This window comes from Epinephelus fuscoguttatus, linkage group LG4 (assembly GCF_011397635.1).
Source record: "Epinephelus fuscoguttatus linkage group LG4, E.fuscoguttatus.final_Chr_v1".
NCBI lineage: Eukaryota > Metazoa > Chordata > Actinopteri > Perciformes > Serranidae > Epinephelus > Epinephelus fuscoguttatus.
The window spans coordinates 7,209,152-7,223,225 of NC_064755.1; the positions used below are offsets into that span (position 1 = coordinate 7,209,152).

At 40.4% G+C, this 14,074-nt stretch overlaps 1 protein-coding gene across 1 annotated transcript in view; it reads left to right on the forward strand.

Annotated features, from left to right (window-relative positions):
- Positions 1-3,171: 3,171 nt before the first annotated feature.
- The window catches only part of sf3b3 (splicing factor 3b, subunit 3), a 35,384-nt gene continuing 24,481 nt past the window's right edge, over positions 3,172-14,074 (forward strand). Inside the window, exons 1-15 of the mRNA XM_049574720.1 lie at positions 3,172-3,299; positions 3,982-4,122; positions 4,655-4,810; positions 5,072-5,242; positions 5,508-5,680; positions 6,411-6,552; positions 7,751-7,863; positions 8,241-8,378; positions 8,666-8,769; positions 9,927-10,092; positions 10,247-10,342; positions 10,990-11,062; positions 11,628-11,779; positions 11,909-12,064; positions 12,554-12,709. Coding sequence (XP_049430677.1) covers positions 4,053-4,122; positions 4,655-4,810; positions 5,072-5,242; positions 5,508-5,680; positions 6,411-6,552; positions 7,751-7,863; positions 8,241-8,378; positions 8,666-8,769; positions 9,927-10,092; positions 10,247-10,342; positions 10,990-11,062; positions 11,628-11,779; positions 11,909-12,064; positions 12,554-12,709 — 1,866 coding nt within the window. The 5' untranslated portion in view covers positions 3,172-3,299; positions 3,982-4,052. The remainder of the gene's footprint in view (positions 3,300-3,981; positions 4,123-4,654; positions 4,811-5,071; positions 5,243-5,507; positions 5,681-6,410; positions 6,553-7,750; positions 7,864-8,240; positions 8,379-8,665; positions 8,770-9,926; positions 10,093-10,246; positions 10,343-10,989; positions 11,063-11,627; positions 11,780-11,908; positions 12,065-12,553; positions 12,710-14,074) is intronic.

A 14,074-nucleotide genomic window follows, 5' to 3' on the forward strand; every position in this document is an offset into this window, starting at 1 on the left:
GCCCTACAGTCCCCTAAAATAAGTGGTTCACTTAATATATACAGTTTAGGAATGAAATCAAAATTATAACTTCAAAAATCATAAATACATTCATGGATATGCATAAATGTTTCTTTGGATCCTTGACATTTCCAACAATCCTCATTATCTCTGAGCCTTAGTCTAAACATTTCGGATCGTAATCACTAAAAACTATTTGCTATCTTAACTAAAATCAAACTAATCTAATCTTTATTAGACTTTATTAGAACCAGTTGTTTAGCCTATAAATAGGCTAAAATTTTGAGTACAAGAGGGGGAAAAATGCAATTCTGATATTAAACAGACCAAAATATAGTAAGATAGAAAGATGTTGAGGGGATCTGTTCACATTTAGTAAATATATTCTGATGTTGCCAGTACCCATTAGCACAATGTTGCCGCTTTTACTTTGAAAACAAACTCACAGGCAGCCTCTTAATCAAGTGAACTCCCCAGCTTTATGCTGACAGTTGAATGAATCCCACAAAGAAGATATTCAGAAGAGCAAAACTACCACAATAACAGAGCTCTGACACCACAGCTGCACAAAAAGGCTCAAAACTTACCTTTAAATATTTGAGTATTGATTATAAATCATTCATATTCACTGTTGTCCTATCATATCCACACACTGTAATAGATGCACTAATTATTGGTTGCACCCATGTGGCTGACATGGCTCCCTCATCCAAATCAATCATGAGAATATGAACCCACTTTTACTCACTTCATGCTCTTTTTCTCATATTTTCAGAACAGAGTCCCCCCCCCCCCCAAATTCCTGATGCATGCAAAGCATTTTGGAATTTGTAGTTTTTACACACACTGAAGGTTACTACATTTTCAGGGACTGACTGAGAAGTCAATATCCTCTTGAAATATAATACAAAGACATTTTCACCCACAGATCACACTGAAGAATGAGTAAAAAATAATGTCCATGCTCTGCTCCAAACATTAAACTGAGAAGAAATCAATATCCAGAATGAGAGTGAGGAATAAGGTTGGCTACTCTTTCTTCATATGTCACATATGGCCGACTACTTCCCTATGATTAAATCATAAATATTCATTATACACTGGCACTTAAATTAGTTCCTAAATAAGAAACCAAGTTCAACATGGCACTGCTGAGGTGATTTTTCAGTGTGATGGCACCACCACTCACCAGACTGCTAAAAACAATTGGCTCAGTTGTCATTTTCTGGTTCACTCAGCACATTAAATGGACCAAGGAGCTGTGAATCCATCTGGGCTGATATTATGTATTGTCAGAAAGACTGGTAGTGTTCTTAGAGTGTGTCCAGTCCAAACATAAGTGAGGCCAGCATGGCAGGGAAAAGTCAAAGAAGTGTTTCCATAGTCCACCTGACTACTAATGGTCTCTTTCGTGTGTGTATGTGTGTGTGTGTGTGTGTGTGTGTGTGTGTGTGTGTGTGTGTGAGAGAGAGAGAGAGAGAGAGAGAGAGAGAGAGAGAGGGCCAGACAGAGACAGCATGCGCAGTGACTGTGCTTATTTCCAGACATCAGTGTCAGCTGTGGTTTTGCACCATCATGTCCACCACACCACCCTGAGGACACCTGATAGTCAAGATGGGAAAAAATGCTGCTGCTGCACAGACAGACACACACACACGCACACGCACACACACACACACACACACACACACACACACACACACACACACACACACAGGTACACACACACTTCTGGTGTAAATTACATCTGACCACTGACTCGATGCATTTAAGCTCCCACAGTATGTTGTTCAAATACAACTTAAGAAAAACAATGCACAAATGTATTCAAGCCTTAAACACTTAACTTTTATCTTAAGTTTCTTTTCATGTCATTAGATGAATAAGGAAAATCCACACTATCAGACAAAAACAAATGTCCTGTAACTTCTTGTCCCAACATTTCCATAAATCTATAGTGATGCTTACCCTGCTACTGTAAATACTGTAGCCTATTGTGTAGATGTAATTTTGTGATAGATGTAATTGTATTTACTGTGTACATAATTATCAATGAGTGGGATTTTACAAAAAAAAAGTTTCTTATTTTCCCTTCTTTTTCTCCTTCTTCTTCCTTATCTTCTTTACTTGTGCTAGGCTGCATGACATGAGTTTGTTCAGATAGCGTCACTGGTGGACCTGTCGGACTTTAGCCGACAGCATTAGCATTGAGCTAATATTTATTGAAATTGACTATATACCATGAATAACATCACTTTTGATCATTCGATGTTGTTAAATGATACATTAAATGTCATCCAACATACATATGATGAAATAATTTTGTAAGTGTGTTCTTTTTTAGTATCTAAAGCCTGCTCAACCAGTTGAACTGTCCTTTTATGGTAAAAGTAGTGATGCTAAGATTTTTTTTTTTATTTTTTTTTTTACAATTTTTCTAAAATGAAACAGGATGCATATTCACTGTTGTTAATACCATGTATCCAATGTTATTCTAATATATATTTGATGGGGAAAAAAATTATATCAGTATGATTTTTGACCATTTCTGAGATGTTTTCAATGTACTGTAATGCTAAATATCGAGATTTAAAAAGTGGAAAATAGTATTAGCACTGGTAATACTACTTATTCCATGGTAACAGATTGATATATGTTGGTATATTTTTTTCTTTGTTTTGCAAATACCATGAAGTGACTACACAATTGTTTGATAGAGGCTTATATTTTAAAAAAAAACTGTCACATCTGTTAAAACGTAAATAAATAAATACATTTTTGTTATTATTGCCCCAAGGAAATGACAAAGCAATGCTTTTTTCTTAGTCTGGACAGAGTGTATGTAGGCTATTCATTTTGCTGCCATATTAGTCAGTCGGTGGGCTTTGTTTTTAGAGTTAAGCAGCGTAATGTTAATGAATGAATGAAAGAAATAATATCCATCACAAGATCACTTATTGCGCATGGATGAAGTGCATAAAAAATGGGGGGGCAAGATATCTAAACAATGACTGTAACTGTACAACACTGAACATACCGTCCACCCTGTCTGCGTGTTTCATTATATTTAGGTCCGTTATTAAGGTCTTTGTTGGCATCTGCTGGAGATTCAGCGCTACTACCGCATGTGTCAGGTTTCTGTCAGGCACTGTGTGGGACACCTCACGTGACGTCGTTTTGGCTGATGAAGGACCCACTAACGGCGGCTCATCGTCGGCTTCCCACAGTTTCATGGAGACTATTTAGTTTATATGAAACTTTATCCATCTGAAATCAGAATCATCCTAACTGAGACGCCGGTAAATATTTTATTGTACAAATATATAGCTTGTTAGTAATCAAATGGACGTGATATGCATGTGAAGTGCGCACCGTCTGAAGTAATATAGCATGAAAAATGGGGGATAGCGGCAGGCAAAAGTGGCGCTTTGTATGAATGGGAACTCAGTCCGCTGAATTCAAGTTGATAAGTCAGCGGTGTAGGCTCACTGTGTGCACTGTTGTGGCCAAGCTGAATTATTAAGGCTAAAGATAGGTAGCTTTGTGCTTCTATGGTTTTATAACAAAAGAGCTAACTTTGCAAACAAACCTACTTGATAGTTATTTAGACTTGCTAAGCGTGAAGTTCGTCTTCTGCTTGCTAAGCTAACATTAGCATTGCTCTCCGGGTAACGACATGTAACTAAACGCCACAAATTCAGTCTGTGTGTCCAACAAGCATGCTAACCCTCTGCTAACTCTAAATGGTTACACTGCCAGGAGATTATTTCGTCTCTGGAAGGTAACTCATTTTACCACAGTGCTACTTCCTCAACAGTGCAGCTCAGTTCAGTTTGAATACGTTACTCTGAAACAGCCAACACACCAAAACAACGACACATATGAAAGACTGGTCATTGTAAATAAACTGGTCTTAGCATAAACACAGATACTAATGTTCACACTTAAACATCGCTCTTTGTTTCCCTCTGTGTCCCACAGTTTTAGGCCGAGCTAAGTGCTCTGTCTGCAGCCCCTGAAGAACCTTGTGGGGAAGCCAGAGAAAAGGAGCCATGTTTCTGTACAACATCACCCTTCAGCGTGCCACGGGCATCACTCATGCCATCCATGGAAACTTCTCAGGTGAGACTACTGCCCGCCTTCTTCTCCTGTGTGGCTGTGTTAACATTTTCCACCTCTGTTGTCAAATTTATTAAAAGCTACAGCAGGAAGACTACCGCTCGATGGTCAGAGAAGTTTGTATAGCAGCTGTAACTCAGTTGTTAGAGGCAGATTCTCATTAATTTTAGGGCTGGTGTAACAATACCCGGCTTCTCTTTTCCACATGGCAGTGTGTCCTTAAGAAAACACCAAGCCCCAGTTTGCTCCTGATGTGTGTATGAAAGAAGTTGCCTCGTAAAGAGTTGTAATTAATCTTCTTCTGTCTGTTGACATTTTTGTCTTTTAAAATGCATACTTTTGTGTTTCTGTGTTGGGATCTATTTATCAAATGCTCAAGCATTACTTGTTAAGTGCTGGTGGTGAGTTTTCAACGTGTCATTTTCCCCATGCATTTTCTCTGAGAGAATGCAACACCTCTGAATGTTTCTCTGCAGTTGATAGCTGAAATGTAACAAATGCTGAATGCTGAAAAGAGATGTTTTTGTCATTGTAGGAACCAAGATGCAGGAGATTGTTGTTTCCAGGGGGAAGATCTTGGAATTATTGCGGCCAGACGCCAACACAGGAAAGGTGCACACTTTGCTCACAGTGGAGGTGTTTGGCATCGTTAGATCCCTGATGGCCTTCAGACTAACTGGAGGAACCAAAGGTACGTAGCCAAGGGTGCATGCACTACTAACATGGATTATAAAAGAAACCATTCTAAATGTGTTTTTTTTTTCATGAAATAGATTTCCATATGTGCAGAGTTATACATTGGTTTTGACGTTCCTCTGTGGAAGGGAAAGGGTTTCCCTCTTCAACCAGAATTTTATTACCTCAATGATTTAAAAATTGATAAAGTGTAAGGGGGAAAAAGTGTATTTACTACCTTTGTTTTTTATATTTATCTACGTTCTTGTGTTTGTAGACTATATTGTTGTTGGGAGTGACAGCGGTCGTATTGTCATCCTGGAATATCACCCATCGAAAAACCAGTTTGAGAAGATCCATCAGGAAACATTTGGGAAGAGCGGCTGCCGGCGCATCGTCCCTGGACAGTTCCTGGCTGTCGACCCAAAAGGCAGAGCTGTTATGATAGGTACGAACTAATATCCAAGAGTTAAAAATGTTTGTATAAATCTAATGGTTGAACCAAACAAGCTAAATTACAGTATGTGCTTGAGGTCATGTTACACAGACAGATGAGGTTAGTATACCTCTACAACATAGTAAAATGTGTCAGTATTATACTGTAAGCCTTTATCGAACACCTCTTACATACATATGTTAGAAAGGATTTATTAGTGCAGTTCAATAAAACATTAAGTTAAGCGTTTGGGATGCCTTGTCTCTTTCCTGTTTAGGAGCTATAGAGAAGCAGAAGCTGGTTTATATTCTGAACAGAGATGCAGCTGCCAGACTGACCATCTCCTCTCCACTGGAAGCCCATAAAGCAAACACACTGGTCTACCATGTAGTGGGAGTCGATGTCGGTTTTGAAAATCCCATGTTTGCCTGTCTGGAGATGGACTATGAGGTAAGGTATCTTGGGTGTGTCTGTTGTTGATGACACGTTTATTTTCCCAGGAAATGTACAGTTTCTGTTTGTTAGATACATACAGTCTTTTTCAAAATAAACTTACTTAGATACAACACAGAATATTAACGTTTATTTCCCTGTGTCACAAACGCACGTGGCTAGCTTTAGGCAAACAAAAGCACGTGGTAAGAAAAAAACCGCCATGGTTTGGCTCTACATTCATACAGGAAGCAAACACCAGGCTCCTGGGTGAAAGTCTGGTGTTGTGGGACCTGCCCAGACTTTCCAGCTTCTTAAATTACAATGTTGTCCTGTGGTGTTATAAATGGACACCGCCTGATGGTGTAACATACCGCATCTGTGCATGACATAGAAATCCATGACCAAGTGGATTTTACTACGTCTGAATGAGAATGTGTTGGATAATGCAAACTGTCTGGTGTTGTTGATGTGATGAGTTTGTCATGTCTCTTCTCTGACAATCACTGGAGAAAGATTTAACACCTCTGATCTCAGCACATACATTTGATTTTCAAGCACCATTGGTAAGAAACATTGTTGCCCACCCTGATGCTTTTTTCAAAAAACATTTTTACTCTTTTGTTATTTAATGTTACAAGCCGCCACCACCACTCACATAGTGTCTGGGAGTGGGGCTATACTGCGTCTAACATAGGACTCATTTTGAAAACCTCTGATCCTTTTTGCTGATATTTGCTCTTTATAGGAAGCTGACAATGACCCGACAGGAGAGGCTGCCGCCAACACGCAGCAAACGCTCACCTTTTACGAGCTGGATCTCGGCTTGAATCACGTGGTGCGCAAGTACAGTGAAGCATTAGAAGAGCATGGAAATTTCCTCATCACCGGTAAGCATTTGTGCACATGAGGTTGCACACTCCAGTAATCAGTTGCTACAATAGTTGTCAGGAAGGAAAGCATACACCCAGCTGACAGTCATGGTTGGAGACTGTTAAAAAATGGAGCCAGGCAGGTGTGTCAAAACACACTTAAGAGGAGACAGTGGAAAAGAAACTTTGAAACATTTAGAGTCTGCAAGGTTTTAGTAGGGATAGACCGATTGTGAAATTCTGGGCCAGTATCAATATTGATGTTTAAAATAACAATTTGACCGATAGCGGATGCCAGTGTTTTATTTTTGAGTTTGGAATTTTTTCCACCTTTTGTGCCAAGGAAACCAAGGAACCAGCAGCAGCTCGTGGCAAAATTGGGTGGGAGGGCTAAGCATTAGGCCTATGGCCTATACTGATCAATAGTTCAGCTGCAGTAACAGTAACATCACATCGAGATACAGTACCAGGTTACAGCAACAATGTACTACAACAAAACTAGAGAGTTAGGCTAACTACAAAAATGTTCTGATGCCAAAAGCGCTCTCTGTCTCTCTCTCGCTCTCACTGGCTTGCTGGCTCACACACACACACACACACACACACACACACACACACACACACACACACAGACTATTTTCGGCTGTACGCACAGATAGGAAAGGTAAAGGAAAGGAGTAATGCTCCTTTAATAAGAGGTTAGGGCTTGGGCCTACCTTATTTGAAGAGAAGCTCACATCGAGGGCCTTTCTGGGATGCAAACAGGTTAATCACCATGTCATTTAAGTCTGATGATGTTTGGATGAGGTCCTGCTCGATGGACAGCATTTAAAATAATCCACCTCGTTCAGCATGATGCTAACGCAATTCGCAGAATTTGATTTGTTTTCCTAAGAACCAGTATACAGGCATTGCTGTTAGATAATGTACATTGTTGGTTTACAAATTATTATAAGTACCTACATTTAAGTGTTGTTGGTGTGATGAGTTTGTTATGTCTCTTCTCTGACTAACACTGGAGAAAGATTTTACACCTCTGATCTCAGCACGAGTTGACCAACGCAGTAACTCACATTTAAGAGTGAGGCAAAGTAGTAAAGGGAAACTTTAGATTGGAAAACAGAGCCCATCCTGCTTTTGGATTCCAGCTGTTTTCACTGTAGTCATCATCATTTTGAAAAGAAACTCATTCCACTGAACGCTCCTCTCTGTCTAGTTCCTGGTGGTTCAGACGGGCCCAGTGGAGTTCTGATCTGCTCTGAAAACTACATCACTTACAAGAATTTTGGAGACCAGCCCGACATTCGCTGTCCCATCCCACGACGCAGGGTGAGTCCTAAATACAGAAATATGTCATGAAAAACAGAGCTGTATCTTTGCTACACAGTCAACTGTAAGGCACTTTTACCATGTGGACTCTCTGAGTATCTTTACGACAGCTTCCTACGAACATAGCATGAAAATGTTGACTGTTAGGATTTCAGCTATAATTCATGACTTGTGATGTTGTAATCCAGTACTAATATTTCAAATGGAAGGATGTTTATTTATGTATATTTGGAAGCTGTGCTATAATTCAAGTCACTACACCCACTTTAATTATTTTTCTATGCATCTGTGTCAGGTCACGTTTTGTCTCTGCATGCACATTTATTTATAATCTGCTCCCCTTCCCTCCTCCTTTCCTCATCTGTCTCTTCCTGCAGAATGACCTAGATGACCCGGAGCGCGGCATGATATTTGTTTGCTCAGCCACCCACAAGACAAAGTCCATGTTCTTCTTCCTGGCCCAGACAGAGCAGGGAGACATCTTTAAGGTTACCCTGGAAACAGATGAAGAAATGGTGAGCACATTTGAAGGATGGATAGAGGGTCCTGCCTCTGTAGTGTTGTCTTTTTCACTTCTTCATGCGACATGACAATTATAAATCAATTTTACAATAAAACAAACTGTGAAGCCAAATCTGTTTTCAACAGGTGCTGCATACCCCCCATCTGTAATGTAAAGCAGAAAACCAACAACAATCACGTAGTTACAAGTAGTCATTAAGTGGTTATCTGTGGATTTATTCATCAGGTAAATGTTTGGCACTAAGGTGTGTGTTTTAAAGGGGTCTGTTTTTTTTCTTAGGTCACAGAAATCAGGCTGAAATACTTTGACACAATCCCTGTGGCAACAGCCATGTGTGTCCTGAAGACTGGTTTCTTGTTTGTGTCTTCAGAGTTTGGAAACCAGTAAGTCATTTTTTCAACTTCAATTCCTCTTCTCCCCTCTTCATATTAATTTGAATTACCTTTTAATGGAATATAGCTTTCAATTAGGGATGCAATTAGGGTTAAATCAGCTGTTCCCCAGGACAAAATCACATTCTGTGTCACCAGAAAAAATGCGGGGATAATTGCTTTGTGAGAAAATTATATCTGATGCACAGGGAAAGAATTGATTAAAAGTTTGTTGTGCATTTATGCCCGGAGCACACTGAGTGCTGCTCCCTCCTGGTCTCAAAGTCATTATGAATTAATAGTTGTTTAGATTGTCAAAATTTAATTTCACACACAATGCTAGTACTAGGCTTGCTAGCAAAACAGAGAAAGCACATAATGCTATTCTATAACCAGCAACCTTATAATGCCCCTGATAAAGAAGTTAGGCGGTCCTACATCAGTTAACTTTCATTTAAATCAGTCAATTTTCAATTAAATCATCCTGATGTAAAGCACACATTACCTTGACTTTACATGCGGGGTACTCCCATGGGTGCAGATCCCGGGTGGGAGACATGTCCCCCCCAAATTCTGAAAAACACAAATTGTCCCCCGCAATTCTAAATAGCTTAAATGACTGAAATTGAACAAATGTATACAGTAGTCCTATATACTGGGAGAAAGGGAAGATGATAAGGAGAAATGGGAATCCGTGAGAGGCGAGAGATGAGAACGTGAGTAGACATAACATGCCTGAGACCCTGAAACTAGAAGTAGCATTAACTAACAACAAAGCAGTGAAAAGGACGGTGATGGCTGGTTCCATGTACTACTGGCTGTTTAAGAGAAATAAACAGTAAAGGTAAGCATATGATTCTCTTTGTAGTGCTTTTTGAATGACTTGGTGATGGTGATGAGCCTCTATGAAATCGTAAAATATGCTGGCAATCTCAAGCGCTCTGTGGGCATGATTTGCACGCATGCAATTAAAAAAGAAATCACAACTGATTGTGTCCCCCCCAAACTTGTCATCAGATCTGCACCCATGGGTACTCTGTGCAGAAGGCTTTTGGCTGTACCCAGGAAAATATCCTCAAAGCTTGGCCCAGAATTCCTGTCTGTTTAACTTTTGCTTTATATCTCTTGCTCTGTTTTTTCTCTCAAAACCCCTTCGCTTGTTTCCTCAGTTACCTTTACCAGATTGCCCACTTGGGTGATGATGATGAAGAGCCTGAGTTCTCCTCTGCGATGCCACTGGAGGAGGGAGACACCTTCTTCTTTCAACCCCGCCCTCTCAAGAACCTGGTGCTGGTGGATGAACAGGAGAACTTGTCACCCATCATGTCCTGCCAGGTCAGTGGGTGTGAGTGTGTCTTTGCTGGCACTTGTTATACACCTGGGCCTCACATATACCTGGGGGCTGTATTGCTGTAATAAAATGTCTTATTTGAATAGATTTGAACAGCGCCTTTTGTCTGTGGCTCACTGTGTGCTCCCTACCCGACAGATTGCTGATTTGGCCAATGAAGATACACCACAGTTGTACGTCGCCTGTGGACGAGGACCCCGGTCTACTCTGAGGGTCCTTAGACATGGACTTGAGGTATACAGACGCAGACTTAACAACACAACATGTAACATGCATGCAGGCAAGGACAGATGTATGCACACTGCTGACTGAAAAGTGATGAGTTTGTTCATGTCTCTTCTCTGAATAAAAGCTGAAGAGTCTGTCAAATGCTCTGATTTTAGCTCAAACAAAATCTGGTGTTTTTATATCATCCACCCTCAACATGTCAGCTTTTGTCACTTGCTGCTTACAAATGTATCATCAAACAATCACTGGTTGTATGCTGCTTGCTGGTTGGCAGCCATTTCTGGCTTTGTATCTGACAACATCCCACCTGTGAGGAAACACACAAAGCTCTGCAGCAGGGCTTTCAGAGATGGTGTGTTTCTCCAATTACATGTGTCCTGTGCTCAGTACATATCAATGGTATGCAAACACGCTGCAAATGTTGTGAGACCGTAAATGTGCAATTATTATTGTTCAGCTGTAAATGGCCCCATAATCTCTATGTGGGTGGAACATGTACAGTCAAGTGTATTTTGTGAAAAACTAGATGATATGTAATTCATATATATTTTCTGTGTAGTGAAGCAAGTGGATCAAGCCCTTACAATATCATGATATATCATGTGGTCTTGAACTTTAAATCCTCTTGTTCCCTCCCTATCCTTCTCTATCAGGTATCAGAGATGGCTGTGTCTGAGCTGCCCGGTAACCCCAACGCTGTGTGGACAGTACGCAGACATGTGGACGGTAATAAGTTTACGATTACAGACACCTTTTTTCCAACTTGACTATTGGCTGTGTGAATGTCCCAAAGCCCTACTGAAGAAGCATTTTACCTGCTCAAAATGAGCACCAACCATTAGCTACAGAGCAATCACCTTTATAAATAGGAGAGTACAGTAAGTGCAAGGTGTTAAGCAGATGTGTAAGATCTCATCTGCCTGTGGGAAACATTTTGAATGCATTTTTAGAACACAAATGTTACTAGGGGTGTAAATCACAAGCTTCTTTACGATACGATGGAATATCCATTCTTTGGACACGGGAAAGTTAATGATATTTATTCATGTTTCATTTTGCATTGATCATCGGTGTGTATTACAAGTCTTTATAAATGTGATATTCTTTTAATGGCCAGTGCTAATTACCTCTCAGATCACTCAGATGTGTGACTGTTTCTTTCCCATGTGTTTGTCTTTGCAGTTTCCAGATCTTTCCTGGCATTTATTCATCATATTTAGCCTCAGCACAGCTCCATCAGCATGATTTTTTTAATCATTACCTCTTTGTCTTTATTTCCTTTTTCCATCAGATGAGTTTGATGCCTACATCATAGTGTCTTTCGTGAACGCTACTCTGGTTCTGTCCATCGGTGAGACTGTAGAGGAAGTGACAGACTCTGGATTTCTGGGAACAACACCCACTCTCTCCTGCTCCCTGCTCGGTGAAGACGCCCTGGTGCAGGTCTGTGTAATCATCCTCATTTGTACCTGTTGTGATACTGAACAGTGGAAAATATCAACAATGAAGCCAACCCACCACTTACTTTCTTTCCATCTTATTTCCTCTTCTCGTTCCCTGTTATTCATACAGGTGTACCCAGATGGTATTCGCCACATCCGAGCAGACAAGCGTGTGAATGAGTGGAAGACTCCCGGTAAAAAGACCATTGTCCGCTGTGCTGTGAACCAGCGACAGGTTGTTATCGCACTCACTGGAGGAGAGCTGGTCTACTTTGAGATGGACCCGGTAAGAAAATAAATGGGTTTTTTTCCAGCATTTCATATCTCGTGCTACTTCAACCCCATATTCAAAAAGTCACAGATTTCAAAGGAATGTCAGAAGGATTTAAAGGGCACACCTATCACAGCAGGCCTCAAACCAAAGTTTCAGATCAGTTCATTTTCATTTTTTAGCTCAACATTTTTTTACAAAATGCTAATGCATTTCATTTTTTTGACACCAGTTAACAGAATGTTACTGACACTGTCATTGTCACATGTAGTGACTCACTCAAAACTTGCTACTATAACCATACTCTGACATTCTCTGTAAAAATCAAACACCATGAGCTGCACCTACTTTGTATTTACTCAAATGTGACTGAAACAGACATTGAAAACTAAAACTAAGTCAGTCACTGCTACCATATTAAACACAGGAAAGAACTGAAATGACTGAGAATCTGTGTAGTAATACTGTTTTCTCTCTTTCTCTCCTTGTTTTTCCTCTCTCCAGTCGGGCCAGCTGAATGAGTACACCGAGCGGAAGGAGATGTCTGCAGATGTGGTTTGTATGAGCTTGGCCAACGTTCCACCTGGTGAACAACGTTCGCGATTCCTGGCCGTGGGACTTGTTGACAACACTGTCCGAATCATCTCCCTGGACCCTTCGGTATGAACAAAAACGCACCCTGACACATTAAAATGAAATGTTCTGTGATGCTAATCCAGTCTAAGGTGTAAAAGAATCAATTGTTGTCAGTTGAGTGAAGTAGTAAATCATTTTTGCCCTGCATTAGAATAAGTGATGATGGAAATGATAAATGCCTTTTATAAGTCATCCGGCCACTCAAAGGGCTTTTTACACTACGAGTCACATTCACTCATTGACACACACATTCATACACTGGTGGCTGAGGCTACCATACAACGTGCCACCTGCACACTCACACACAGATGGAACAGCCATCGGGAGCAGTTGGGGGCTAAGTATCTTGATTAAAGATATTTTGACATGCAGACTGGAGGAGCCGGGGACCAACCCGCTGATCTTCCGATTAGTTGACGCCCCGCTCTGCCTCCTGAACCACAGCTTTCCCAGGTGTTATAACACACCAGCCTCTTGTTTGAAATAATTTGTTCAAAATCACATAGGAAAGAAGCAAGCATTCTCAAAATAAATCCCCTGGAAAGGTGCACGGCCAAAAACAACAAAAAAGGGGAAAATGTCAGCACTCACAAATGTCCTTTTGGTAAATTTAATAAACCAACTTGGGTGGCAGTACCAGAAACACAGACGTTTCGACAGAAAGTCTTCTTCAGTGTGAATCCCCCACAGCCCAAACTGCTTGCTTAGTTTTTTCCCAGGTCAGTAGCAAGTGGTATCCATGCTGGTTAAAATAACAGTGACACCATGCTCCAGGGAAACGCTTGGCTCAACAGGCACTTTGACTTTGACTCTCCCTGCTCCTAATGGTGACCAGTGAAGCAGCCTTTGCCCTTTAAGTGATTGCTTTTAGGTTCATTAGAGAGACTTGCTTCAGGGTCAGACACAGACAAAATAATAATAATAGTTGACCAGTCTGACCTTTCAACCCAAGAAACGATTAAACTGTTACCTAAACTCCTGACACACAAAGCTGAAAGAGCTGAGCAGCCAGCCACACATGTTGCTAATAGCCCACAGTCTAAACAGGATACTCCGTGCTCAGTATTACTCATTTACCTTTCTTAGTTAAGTAGCACTCTGTGTTAGTGAGAGTTTTTGGAGGCTAAGACTGATGAATATTCCGAAGAAGAAAAGGTTTTTATTTGTCCATTCAAGTGTAAAATTACAGAATTAATTGAATGATAAAACAGACTTATTTTCAAAATATATGGTACACTTTTAAGTATTAAAACAAGTATGACTTGTGAGGTGCAGCTTAATATTTCAGTGAGAATGTGGTGCACGCTTAGGGCTGTCATGATCCTGAGACTTCTTCTGTTGGACAATATATATATTGCACTGATACAATGATAATGCATAAGCATAGTA